Below are 14038 nucleotides of genomic sequence, written 5' to 3'. Positions count from 1 at the left end.
GGCTAGGTTCAAGAAGAGAAGGGCTGCCAAGGGGCTGGCAGAGAGGAACAGGGAGCTGTGCGATTACTGCTGGCCGGTCCTCAGTGCTCAGCGGTCTCTTGCACACACGTAGGGTCCAGGCAGCAACATTAGGCAGGAGGAGGAGCAGGAAACTGGAAAGACATCTGGGGAAGGGCAAACTTGCATGTGGGACTTTTGCAAAGGCTCTGCACTTGGGGTCAATTATCACTGGGGTGGGATGGAAGCCAAGTAAGTGTAGGAGTCCCTTGAAGGCCTGAGGATCATGCACAGATCGCCCTAAGCACATACTGCCAAGCTGCCGTCAGAAGTTGGACCTTTGTACACAGATGATCTACACGAGACAGACAAGAGGAAGGAGGAGGCTGTTTCCAAGGGAGAGTCAGAGATGCTGTCAGTACAGCACATACACAGCAGGGAGCAGCGCTCACATCTACCTCCTATCTCTTTTGCTCTCCCACTTGGAAAACTGTCAGCCTTCAATGGGCTTCTCCCAGGAGAAAAGTCAAAATTCTCAAACTGACAGAAGTTAATCTGTTGTGTTATTTGAATTATGCTAAATCACAACATCCATTCACAGTTTAATGCGCTACTATTTCCCACTCGGCCTTATCATCCATCAAAGACAAGCACGCTAGTGAAAATTCCACTAAAATGGAATAATAATGTCTTTAATATCAAGAGAGATGGCTACTTCATAAATCATTATCTGAGCCATTATCATAATTTGCAAGCCTCAAATACAAACCAAATGTATGTGAAGCAAATGCTTTCACATGCTTCTATAAGAAAATGTCTTAGTATTAATAGGTAGTAAGCCCACCTACCACATGCCCTAAGTCTATTTTCATACAATAAAATCTCTCACTGTAAACAGAAAATTAAGCATTGTAAATGTATGTCCAGATAAAATCCAACCTCTACTACTAACAAAAAGGCAGTCCATGTTTATCATATGGACTATGAAAGAATATAAGCTGGTAACACTTCAATCTATTTATACGCTTTCTACCACAAACGTTAAACTGCAAAATTATCTATCACTTGGGAATCACTTAAGTAAACAGAAGAATGGAAAAAACCCTCACCAGCAATAATCTCAAGCAAATGTTCTTGAAATTCTAAGAAAATGACAATATATTGAAACAAGAGGGTGGAGAGGGAGCTAACAAAATGCAGTACTGCCCAGTGATCTCAAATGCTTAATGCAAGTCCAGAAAAAAAAATCCCGCATAGTAGCAGTTTGGCCAGCAGATAATTCGTCTTTACTACCTTGGAGCTGTGACTGACCAGTGTGACAAATCTAACTTATATGTGAAAAGCAGGTCATGCTTCTCAGTGTGCATTTCATTTTACAGCCAACATAACCTAAGGCCCAGCTGTTGTATAAAGGGGTATTCCGGCTCCCATTTCCTCTCCTGGCCCCAACACTTCCATCCTTTCCCTTGGTCTGTCGCTGGCACTCTTCTGACCTTCTGGGGAATCAATTAATGGAGCACAAAAATTACTGAAGGATCAAATGAATGCCAGTGCCAGGGCAGGGAACCGTGTCTTTCGATGGGAACTGGCATTCAATCAGCTGAACTGAAATAGCAAGATGCACCTTCACTTTACTTGTAAATACTATCAAAAGGCAAGGAAACGATAGTGAAATATCTACCCGACTAGTCTACAAATTTCCTTCTGCCTCTTCATCACATGAGCACTCTAGACCACATATTGAGAGAAATTTATACGGCTAGCCACAAATAGCATGAACAAATAAGAAAAAGACTTTTCTTCCCCACCAACAAGCTTGCCTGCTTTTGCTGTAAAGGAATGCATCAGATCCACCCACAGTTACCTAGGAAGGCTTCAATTTCACAGGAAGGAAAGCTGCATTTACTCGATACAACAAACTCAAGACTGAAACTACGGAGATACAGCATCAAATCTGAAATTCAGTTCTGGAACTAGATATTCATTGTGAAGCTTTTAAGTCTCATCACATGCCAAAACGTGCAAAAACTGCACACACAGAAACAAAATAATGGATTTTTTGTGAAGCAGAAGCAAATTATTACGTGCAAAGCCAAAGTATCTGCTACATTCCTACCAGAAATACATAAGCAAAATTTCATAAATGTTTTAATAAATTAACCAACCTTTTTGAGAGCTCCTGACTCTTTCCATGCCATCCTATCTTCAGCACTGCATTTAACAGAAAGTGCTGCCAAGGCTTGAGTATACAGTAAAGTGAACAGCACTTTTATAATGCAGGTGAAGTGTTCTGTAAAACAAAGTAAGTAATTTTTAAACACTTGACATTTTTAGCAAATATATTGATTACAGAGTCTCTAGTTATGGAAGTGATGCTTCTCAAATGAAAAGCAAGCACTATACAAAAAGTACAAACCCCCAAAACATACAAAACAACATAAATATATTTACTGGCTTTCAAAAATGACTTGGCAGCCATAGTGAAAGGAACAAGCACAGGGCAAGTAATTTTCCACTGCTCCATATGTTCATCTTAATCCTGATCAGCAGTGACTTTCTCCTAGGGACCTGGTGATATTACAAAATTTATTTTGTCCAAACGTAATTCAAGTTAACCTACTGATTACTGATAGCTACAACTAATTGGGTGATGTAGATGTAAGCAAGTGCATATCCTACCATCTCTTCTGCCAATGATTAAACCATCTGGGGTAAGTTACATTCATACAAATATTGAAAAAGTTAAGTTCCCAAAGAAATCACTGCAAGGACATTTAGTATACATCAGTTTCTATCCCTTCACTTCCAGATATGGATCCAGCCATACAAGACCTGCTGCAAATCACTCTTTAGTGAATACCTATTTATTGGACCTCATGTGAATACAGGAGGAGGACAAAAGACAGACTGTCATTTTAGAACTTACCTTCTTTTGAAAGATCTTTATTTGTTTACAATTTTTCATAATATTTAAAGGACTATTATCTCCTACATATAGGCTGCAGGAGAAAGGCTTTAAAATCCTTTTGGGGAAGCTAACAACAGAGGCAAAATAAGACTTCCTAAAATTGAAAAAGGTGAATGTGATCATTCTCTGAAATGAAGATATGGTAGCAGTCCTTTTTTCTCTTTTTACTTTAGGTTGTATCTTCCATCCCAAATAATCTGATTTTTTTTAAATCTAGGCAGATCAAAGAAGTTTCTATCATCACTTACATCATTCCTCAAGCACAAACATAACCATAATAGATATCTAAAACAATGTATACAAAAATGAGGGTTTTAAAAAGCCCTCTCAGGCTCTCAAGTCAAGCAAAACAATTTTATTTACATAAGCACCTCACAAAAATTGGGTTAAATTCATTCTTTCTTCCTAAAGGATTTAAACAAGCTTTGTATGTTTGAAAGGAGGTAAGGGAGATGAAACTCTTCGCTTCTCCTTTCTTGTATCTAATATCAAAACCCACCACTGGGTTCTAAAACAAACACAGCCAGGACTTGAGTACATAATTAAATTTGTGAAATAACAGTTGCTTTTTTTATGTAACAAAAGTTTACAAATCAACGCAGACATGGATTTTGAAACTTTTTAATGTCACTGAGTATATACAATAAGCACAATTTAAGCACCTAAATGATCATTTGTAACTATGTAATTAAGTGTATTTTCTTCTGTATTATCTTCCTATGGAGCTTATGTTAAACATGACAACGAATGCTGCTATACTTCATCTGCCCCATTCTACAGCAGGTAGCATTATAATTATTTTTCCTCTCCACATTTACCCGGAAGGAGAATTCACCAGATCCCTCTAGGCCCCACTTTTTTCCTCTGCTGAAACCTCCACTTTCTTAGCAATCCTCCTCCTGAGGAATAATAGCAGGCAAGCTTCCAGTAAATTTTCTGGGACTGAGATCTACAAGATTGAACCACATGCATTCACAAAATTGTAAAAATTGCCTCTTCGGCCTGAGCTACGTCTATAATTGTAGCTCGATCTGAACTCAAATACTGAGCTCTGTCTCCATCAATAGCAGGTACAAGCAACAGAGATCAATTTTACACTGTGAAAGCATGAATGAAAACCACTGCACTTACAGCAGCAAAACTAGACTGCTGGTCAACGTTCACCAATCCGCCATAGCCCACTTCGTCTTCTAGTTCTGCCTCTGTTCTGCTGAGGTGATTACACAGTGCTCAACACTGGGTGTCTTAGCACCCTCTAGAACTATTGCATTTTTTTAAATCTGTGTTTTGTTGAATATAATTACTCCTTGTCCCTATCCCCACCTTAATACTAATTGTTCAATTCACCAGAAATATTATATCTAGCGTATTTTATGTTTTTAAAAATAAACTAATGTTCTTGTATTTACTTACATGTATGTGACTCACAAATGAGTATGAATTACATTTTCAGAGAATCTAGAATTGGACAAAAAATGCACACTCCTACATCTGGGTCACCCTTAAGAAGTCCTGACTTCTGCACAAGCTTAATCTTTTTTTTTTTTAGGAAAATATCACAGGAGCAGCTCAGAGGTGGCATGCTGTGTAATGAGCGCCAAGGTTTTGAAAACAAGTATTTTATAGTCACAAAAACATCCCATGGGAGACATACCAAAAACCCCAGTCAGAGGATCAATTATCATTTCATTACAACGTCTTATCTCTTATTTGTAAAATGCAAAATCTTTGACAGCTGTAGGTATCCATAACACTGGAGCTGTTACGTTCTTGTCTACTGCAAAGAGCGATTTTATTTGCCTTTCCGCAACACATGCATGGGGGCTGCGTGGTGTTTTCCTGCTGCCCCCCTGGTGGAAGCTGTGGTTTTGCTACATCATCTTTTCAATTTAATAATTCTAAAGATTGCTGGTATGTTTGTATGCTGTGAAGTAAACTATGTAAATGCTGTCAGTCCCTTCTGTTGCAGATGATATACTGTGCGATGTTCTGCACTAAAATGCAGTTAGGACTTCTGTGTTTGTACATAAAAAACCTAATCTGATATTCTGACAGTCTAAAAGTTCTATTATTATGGCTAGGCCATTATAATCAAAACAGAGGTTAATGCAGAATTGTTCTACTTACTTCTGAATAATATTGAGAAATGCTTTTATGTTCCTATTTTTAAAACTTTTTTAAGCAAAACTTTTTGGAACCGTATTACTTCACACCATCCCATCCCATTACACGCATTAAACAAACCCCCTTAAAAATAAAGTTTATACAGGAAACACTTCTAGAACTCTAATTTTAACATTAGTGCAAGAAACGTGCAGATGAATAAGTGTATTACTAACAGTATGCATCTTTTAATTTCAATATCAAATTAGATGATATACGCTGGCTGGCAATGACTGCAGAAAGAATGCACAAAGCGAACCAAATGCAAAATTAAGGACCCAGGACCTTTTTTAGTGAATTCGGATCTTTATATAAATAACCTTTGAAAATATTCTTCTTCGTCTAAAGCTTGACTAGTTATTTGAAAAAATAACTTCAGAACAAAGAGAGACAGCACTGAACTTCAGATAATCCATGAAAAGGTACATTGAAAGTTCCAGGATACAGTAAAAATTTCAGCTTCCACATTGAAATTGGATACTATTCAAGTTGATTACATTCATTCTATATTTAGTCAAGATCCTTATCCAATCATTAAAGAAAAGTGCTAGTGTTCGCCTGAGTGCTGCTTGCTGTATTTTTGTTGCATGTCATTGAAACTTTATAGAAAAGGAATGTGTCAGACCATCCAGGTCAGATTCTTCAGCACCTGGGCCTTACCAGAACTGCAAAAGAAGTGGCTGAATTTAGGTGTTACACACCAGAGAAGAAAACCTTTCCCACAGTCCACAGAGGTTGGGCTAGACTCTCAAAACCAGCTTTCAAGTTGGAGCACATCCACCACTCCCAAATCACAGATCTCGTAAAAGCAGCACCGTGGCCTAAGTTAGAGCAACGCCAGGCTGTGTAACAGCGTGCTGGCAAACACCCATGCTGCTGCATGACCCTCCTCGCATGTGTGGCACCAAGCATGCTGCCAGGCACTGCTGGCGAGTTGACCACCAATGCTATGCACCTACTAGCCTCAGGCGCCCCCCTGCTCACCCAGACCCCAGTATTTTTAAATACTTTGCAAAAGTATGATATTTTTTACATTCAAAGCAAAGCAGAAACTGAAATCACGGGAAGCTACGAGCACTCTGTACTTCTAGAAATCTGGCCACGGGGGTCCCAAGACAGGTACTGGTAAAATAAAATTTTTTACAATTGATGGTAACAAAGAAGAATGTCCAATTCGAAATAAATGACTTGTTCAGCATATAGAAATTGTGTTGCAGAAAGGGGTGGGGGTGTGTGTTGAATTCAATTTACAAGGACAGGTTGAAGTTTTGTTAACCACCGAGCCGCTGTCTCCATTTCTGTACTACCTTTCTTCATATGCAACACCATTTTCTATTTCTGTAAGAAAGGAGCTAGAGATTCTAGAAACAAAATCCTCGTTTTCTAGAGTCCCAATTCACAACACCATGAACACTGTCCATCCCCTGCCACAGAACAACTGCCACAGAATTACCCTAGAAACGCCTATGTGGATTATTATGTATTTAGTCTTGCATAATTTCAAAATGCTGAGCATATGAAGCCTATAAAAGCTCTGCCCATGTTCTAGTGTCAAACAAAAAAAAGATTTCACAAATGGTTTTAGTATCTTGCACAGTGTTTATTTTGCTGGCTACACTACACAGGAGGTACACGCTATCTTCCTCATTCCCTTCTTTGTAAATTGCTAAGTGCTTGTAAATGCTCTGACCTCCACCACAAAGTTTCCCCCGTAAAAAAAAGAGATTTAATTTGTAGAGTTCTTTCTTTGTGATGTGTTCAGATCAATTTTCCTCTCTGAATGAAGAGGCTGAACAGTAATGACATTTTTATTGCTTTAATCGACGTCAGATTGAAAAAGATACCATATATATATCTATCTATATCTGGTATATCTGAAGGGCAAGAGATGAAGTTTGGGTCCTCCCTACAGAGCACTCAGTGTTTTTAAAAAACCCTGTGTAAACAAAAAGGATTTTGGAATACAAACATAAAGAAGATTTAACATTTGAGGAACAGTTGCAGTTTCCTGTAAGGATACAAATATGGTTTCTCTGAATACATCAACATACCTACTAAATGATACTGCAAAACCAGTACCATTACAGGAAAGCATCCATGCTAAAAGAGGAAGAAAATCTTTCATGGATTCTAAACCCTACAGATTCTTCCTTCATTATTAGTGTTCTAACACCACTGCAACACCACCTCGTCTGCAATGTAGTTAAGTCTATTGTTAAAGGCATATACTGGAAATACCTGTCAGTGCACACAGGCATCAACCTTCTGTCTGCATACCAGTGTCCAGCCAAGCCGACGGCTCCCGCACCCCACAGTCATGCCAAAGCAGCACAGGCAGTTCAGGAGCAGTAGGGTCAAATGTAGATTTTGTTCACCCCTATCCCTGACCCACCATGTGACCCTGCACAGCCATTTTATGCCTCAGCTCTCTATTAATGACAGCAAATTCAACTCTGTGACCTCCACACCCATTACAAAAGTTCTAAACAAATTTGTTATTACCTATTTTTCTGAATTCCTTTCTACACCGCAGGACAAAGAAATCATGGGAGACTTCCTTTTTATTCTGCCTAACCATTTTGATGAAACAAAAATTAGAAAGATAAATGACAATTTATTTCCAATTTAATGCTTCATAGATTTGAAGTGATTACATTCATCTTCTTCCTGCCACTTGCCATTTCCCTTTCAACTGCAACATACACTAAACCTAAGAGCAAAGGCAAAACATGCTGCTGATATGTGGCATTTTACAGAATTCTCCACAGGATGCCTTACTATTAATTGAATGTTGTCTTTCCTAGGATAAGGTATACTTTCATAAATGGTGTTTTTCGATGCCTGAATATAAACTACAAAAAGACCACTGTTTGTTCTTTGGCTTCACTGCTCCCCTCCCCGCATTTCAGAAGACACTAGTCCTGTTAAACTCTTGTTTAAGTCCTTCCAATGAAAGTTAATTTAAGTTAAACTGTAGTAAAAAAAAAAAAAAAGTATATTTTTGACAATAGGCTTCCTATTAAAAAATATTTTATTCTCCTGGTGTTTTCATATTCTAATAATTTATTAGACACACTTAATCCATAAACATATACACTGAATCGAAAAAACACAACCCACAATGTTAACAGATACACACAGAGTCACTTGAGCTGAATTTGAACATTCAATAGTGAGGACTAAACCTCTTAAGGGGAAACAGAGTTTCTACTATACTTTGTAAGTTAGGTGTATCCATCAAGAGCAGAACAGTCCCTCTATTTACCTATTCACAAATCACCAAAACTCAGTAGATATCAAAATTGCCACACAGACCCTAAAGCAGATACTCTGTTCATTATCAGTGAAGTAGTAAAGAGATAGTTGTTTGTTTGTTCTCATTTTAAAATAAAGGTATAGCTATAAATAATGAAGCCAGCGACCAGAGCATCTGAACTATCCATCTTCTGGAGCATGCACTGTCTATTAGCAAGATGGACCAGGTTCAGCTGTTCCTTTCATATAAAAAAAGAAATTTAGGTTTTAAAATGGTTTTGATTTTAGTAATGAAAAATTTAGTTCTTAAATAGCTATTTAATATTTATTCCAAATTATACTATTATGCTGCCTCTATTGAAGTTGCTGCATTACAGCAATTATCATCTTCATATATAACCTCCTATTATGTAAGACTGCTGCAATTTAAACTCTGAAATTCAAACTAAATTACAATCTTTCACCCTTAGGCACTCAGTTCATCTTGAAGTATTGAGCTGCCCCTCTAAGCAAAGAGACGAAGGTCAAATAAAAGACACTTTTTCCTTCAGTAAAAGTACTTAATAGTTTTTGCTCAGCTCTTGTATCTTTTACTGAATAGGCTGACTGATAAGGTGAGAACACAGGGGACACAGATAAGCCTGTCAATCCACAACAAAAATTTCTGTTCAATGCCACCTTCTGTAGATAAGGCAGAAATATTATTTTAGAATACACAGTATACCAGCTACAATTTACCATCCTGGAAATCGCCATGAATGCAGCCTCATATACATAATCATCTAAATATACATATTTTTGTAACATACCTTTGTGCAATGGTTGGGGCATAGTTAAAATCTGGATAAGCAAAAGGGATGAGACATCTCTGTAAAGCACAGGAACTTCTGGCAGCTCTTCACTTACCAGCCTGGAAAGAAAACCCAAAGAAAATAACTTCTGATACTATAAACCCATTTTTCATTTTCCTATTTTATTTTGCATTTTATTTTAAATAGTATTACATTTGATATCAAGCTTACAGAAGCCAAATACCTGATAATTCGCTAACTGATCTCAAGTTTAAAACCTAATGGATTGTAATGATACCTAATGTTAGTAACGGATTGTAATAACTCATGAGGAAGTTACCATTTGGGTACCTGATTCGTGTTAAAGTATTTTAAAACTTTCCAAAACTGCCTAAACTAGTTATTTATATGTACAGACTCAAGGCACATTCAGTATTTCACTTTTGCATAGTAACATAGTAATTTAATTGGTTTTCAAAGCATGGCATTTCACAAGTATACATACATCCATGCTGTAACAACAACAAATCCTCAAATTACTGTTACAGGGATTGCTCCTATTGGAAAACACTGAGAACTTAGAAAAGGTATTACTTTCCTTTATGTAAGGAAACGAAGATTCAAGCAGCCATCACAGGTGGTATTATGCAATCTTACAGTGTCTTTATTAAAAATCCCACATGGCTAGAAGGACAGCAAATAAGCACATAAAGAGATACTGCAAACTTTTGAACTATTCGGGTTCACTGAATGACGTAACATCACCTTGTAGTCTTACACTTAAAAGCAGAAAATGTTTGCAGATAGGAGGTAGTATTTTTCTAGCTTGGTGTAGCAATATCCAACAATATTCCAACCAACAATATTTTACAGGTTCAATAGCTGAGTCAAAATGGTGGGGAAAAAAAAAAAAAAATCATTCTCCACTCTTTAATTGACAGAGAGTGTGAAGGAGATCTCAAGCAGGAGCAGCTGGTACAATGCAATATGCATCCTCCATTGTCACCTTTCCCCATCTGCAGCACGCACAGAAGAAAGTGCTGTTTGGGTTCTTATTCCCACTCCCAAACAGTGGTGGTGCTAGCTGGTCGGCTGTTGAATGCTAGTGGAGAAACTGAGGAGGAGATGTTTGTTTGAGATATTTATCTGTACTACTACTACTACTACTACTACAGGAGCTGTATCGTCAGGCCCTAGTACAACTGACCCTGAATCTCCCACGGAAAACAGAGTCCTCAACAGCTTCTTACAAACGGATGCAAATGTTTCAAAGGAAAGCATCACACGCTACCGCATTCCTTCCAATTGCCATGTGATCGAAATGCTATCCTTCTGGAAGGGCATCTTCTTTCTATTGCTCCTTAGGCTTTTCCATCTTTTTTCCCTCCTCTTTTGTCATTCTTCTCTCTGGTCAGAAACTGCAGGAAAAACAATTCTCTCTCTCGTGGTAGGAGCTTCCCTTACTTAGCGTAGCTATCGGCCTCCACCATGTGGCACTTCACTGGGCTCTCCATAAAAACCATCCGAGAATGTCAGGAAATCAAAATACATCCACCTGCTAGAGTTTCAAGGTTAGCTTCATGCTTTGTTCCAGCAATCTTAATTGTCCTGCAGGTAAACCACAACTGATGAAGTGCTAGATAGTTGTATTGAAAACATACCTATATCCTTATTAAGATCTACCCCCAAAAGCACAGCCTCACTCTCCTCCTTTCGGTTGTTCTGCAAGACATTGTGGACCCCAGAGTTTCCCAATGAGGCCTTCTTAAGCCCTGCAGCAAGTGCCCAAGTTGCTGTACAAACAGAATCAACTCAAGGAAAGAAACATTCAGACAGGACACTTAAGCCCTTTTCTGTCTCAGCTCTGCCCTTTCAGAGTGCGACCGGTGACCTATTGTTGGATCCAATTATTGCCTCTTTTCCAAGAGCGCCAAACTCTTCCTCTGATCCAACTCGGCTGGCACTGGCTACTTCATTAGCGCAGTTGATGCCTCCCCATACGAAGGCACCAACTCCCTTTGGTGCCATCTATCACACACACAGCAGACAAACAGAGCTCCTGCAGACCGTGTACTGGAAAAGGTTGTCCACATGTGGTGGCATGCAGATGCATGCGTAAGATCCATAGTGCCTTCTAATAGCTTTGGGGGTCCAACCAGTTTATCATCTCTGAGGCACATAAACATGATGCTGCTCCGAAGGAGGCCCCTATACAGTTACTGATTTCATGAAAACTCAGACTTCTCTCTACAAAAGGCACTGCTAAGAGTCATCTGTGATATGAATTTTAACAGGCAGAAGCAGGAGGAGGAGGATTAAAAGAACGCTCTTGGTCATATTAAGTGTGTTATCTAACTCTACATTTTCTGACTACTCTCCTTCCCCTCTCTCCCAGCTCAGTAAGGCACATTCTGAGGCAATAGTTTCATTAAATGGTAAGGTTTCCGGTCATTTTATGCAACACACTCGATTGTGAGAATGAGCACAAATGGATTGGTTGATTGGTCATATAAAATGAAGTCACAGAAAACATGGTCTAACCGGTCCTTTTGAATTAACGAACCCAAACAGCTACAGAATAAACATTATCCATAACCCCTTTTGCTATAAATCAATCATTTCATAAAATGATTGTTTTAAAACACTGTAACATACATAAATATACATATCTATATATAGGAGCGTCCTAAGCAAAAAAAAATTCTAAAAATCATTATATTGAATTCTAAAGATGACAAAGGGGGGCAAAAATTTGTATCACGCTACCAAGTGTCATTTCCAAAATTATACAGGCAATGAAGACGCTAATCTCACTAAGTCTCTCTAATTCTACTTTTACCTACGGCTAGTTCTACTTTATGATCTATGACACTGAGTTTTAAAATAACCCTCATTATGTAATGACTTTAAAGGCACGGACATCTCTTAAATTACTTCTCACATTCAATCATTAATTTATATACAAATTTGGGAAAAAAATCAATTTGGAATAACATGAAGACAAAAAAAAAATTAGCTCCCTCTGGTCACATTTAGCTGAACACCTCTTTCCGTCAGGGGTATCAACATCAGTATCATTTAACAGTCATGTAACAATTAGGTCAATACCAGTTCTGACAAAATTAGGAAATACTCTTATGTATACAGAATACCGTGATTGACTGGCAACATCACAAATAAATCAACTCGTTTTCACATGCAGGACCAATCGAATTCTTTGTCCGATTTATTAATTTCATATGAATTAGAGAAGTAAAGCTACATTAAATGCCAGGGTTTTAGATAAGCTGCTTCCGTTTACATCAAGCGCTGCAGAATACGAAGCACTTAAAAATTGCTCTGTCGTTTGTTAAGAGCCTAAGCAACTTCTTCATTATGACACTGAAACTGAATTTATAAAATGTGTTTAGAAATGTGCTTTATGCAAATTGCCCATCCTGTTAATCCCTAATGCACATGTGAAAGCTTGATAAATCTGACTTCACAAAATATTGTGCCACAGAAGCACTGAATAAAATGAAAGCAAGTACAATTTCAGATGGGACCAAAGTGATATAAAATGATTCAAATGTATTATAGTTGTATGCTGTATCCATTAAAAAAAGGGAGGGGGGGAGGTGGAAACAAACTGCACAGTACAATATAAACACGTACCAAAATGAAAGATGAAAAATGCATTGCTCGACTTTCTCTGTGGAACTGACCTCTCCTCCAGTCCAAGGTAATTGGGCTGCACCTCTCTCTGTGCCAATACCCGAGCTGTCTATCAGCTGACAGCTGAGCAACTCTGCCTCTGTATTCTGCATCCTCCTCCTGATAGAGGTTATACGGGAATCACTTCTTTGGGAATGGATACAGAGGAACAGAAAATTCTGTTCTACTTTGAAACGAGCAGCATTTGCTTATGGCCTTCCCTTACATATATGCTCCCCTTTCCCTCTTCTCTCAGCTAGAGACACTTAAAATTTTTGTTTGATGCTAACTCCAATGGATTATAAAGTTAGAAAACCAATAAATAAAGTGGAAGTTTTGAGCCTCACACCTCTTCTAACTGTCAGGTACAGAAAACCTGAGACACAGGGATATGGATACAGCTAAAGGCGGGCTTAATCAACTAGGGCAAATTTATATTCTCTTCAGTATTTGCAGATAAGAAATACAGCCCACAAATCCCAGCCTGCAGAAAGGTCAGAGTAATATATAGCTTCTGATGTTCATAATAAGAAAGCAGAATTCTACTATTTATTCTGGCTACACTCTAGAATATAATCACAATTTCATATATGCTCTTCATTGTGTCACAGCAGATTTTATAGAAGGTCAGTTTTTCTCATTATACAACACAGGATTTCACTGACAGTACCAACATGAGGCATCTCCCATTCCCACTTTCACCACTGTGCCCCCAGCGCTCCCTTGTCACCCATTCCCAGACTTATTCAAATTAACCTTTTTAAACACATGGATTAGTTCCTTGGCTTTGTTCATGATGCAGCCTGCTCAAGTTACATCAGCACAGCTGAAGAAGATGGTGAGCTACAGTATACGGGAAGGAAGAAACAGCCAAGAGCCAGTACTCCTGAAGCTGGCATTACTGTCGAAACCTCCATATCATATGTCCTGAGACATTGGTGTTTCAGGCAGGATTTGTGTGTTTATTGAATAGATCACATAAGTCCTGCTACAGCATGTGTATATACCACTTCTTGCACAAACCTTAACTACGTCCCACTGTCGCATCATCCTACTCTCTGTCTGCCTTGGACTATCTTCACAAAAACTGTTTTATTTTTCCCATTTCACAACAGTTTCTGCGATGGAGATGTGACTTAAGAGGTTCCCATGCACAGTTGCTCATTCCCAT

At 38.4% G+C, this 14038-nt stretch overlaps 1 protein-coding gene across 9 annotated transcripts in view; it reads right to left on the bottom strand.

Annotated features, from left to right (window-relative positions):
• Positions 1–14038, bottom strand: part of UBR3 (ubiquitin protein ligase E3 component n-recognin 3) — a 121401-nt gene that overhangs the window by 9863 nt on the left and 97500 nt on the right. For 8 of the 9 annotated variants that reach the window (XM_075153141.1, XM_075153135.1, XM_075153136.1 and 5 more), the window contains 2 exons: positions 9193–9293; positions 2163–2287 (listed from right to left, as the gene is read on the bottom strand). In XM_075153141.1, the coding sequence (XP_075009242.1) occupies positions 2163–2287; positions 9193–9293 (226 nt within the window). Of the gene's footprint in view, positions 1–2162; positions 2288–9192; positions 9294–12706; positions 12988–14038 lie in introns of those variants that run through there. The other variant, XM_075153142.1, reaches the window with a different exon arrangement.

The sequence above is a fragment of the Calonectris borealis genome, chromosome 6 (assembly GCF_964195595.1).
Source record: "Calonectris borealis chromosome 6, bCalBor7.hap1.2, whole genome shotgun sequence".
NCBI classification, from domain to species: Eukaryota; Metazoa; Chordata; class Aves; order Procellariiformes; family Procellariidae; genus Calonectris; species Calonectris borealis.
The sequence above is the reverse complement of the archived record's forward strand: the minus strand, read 5'-3'. Positions and strand labels throughout refer to the sequence as shown.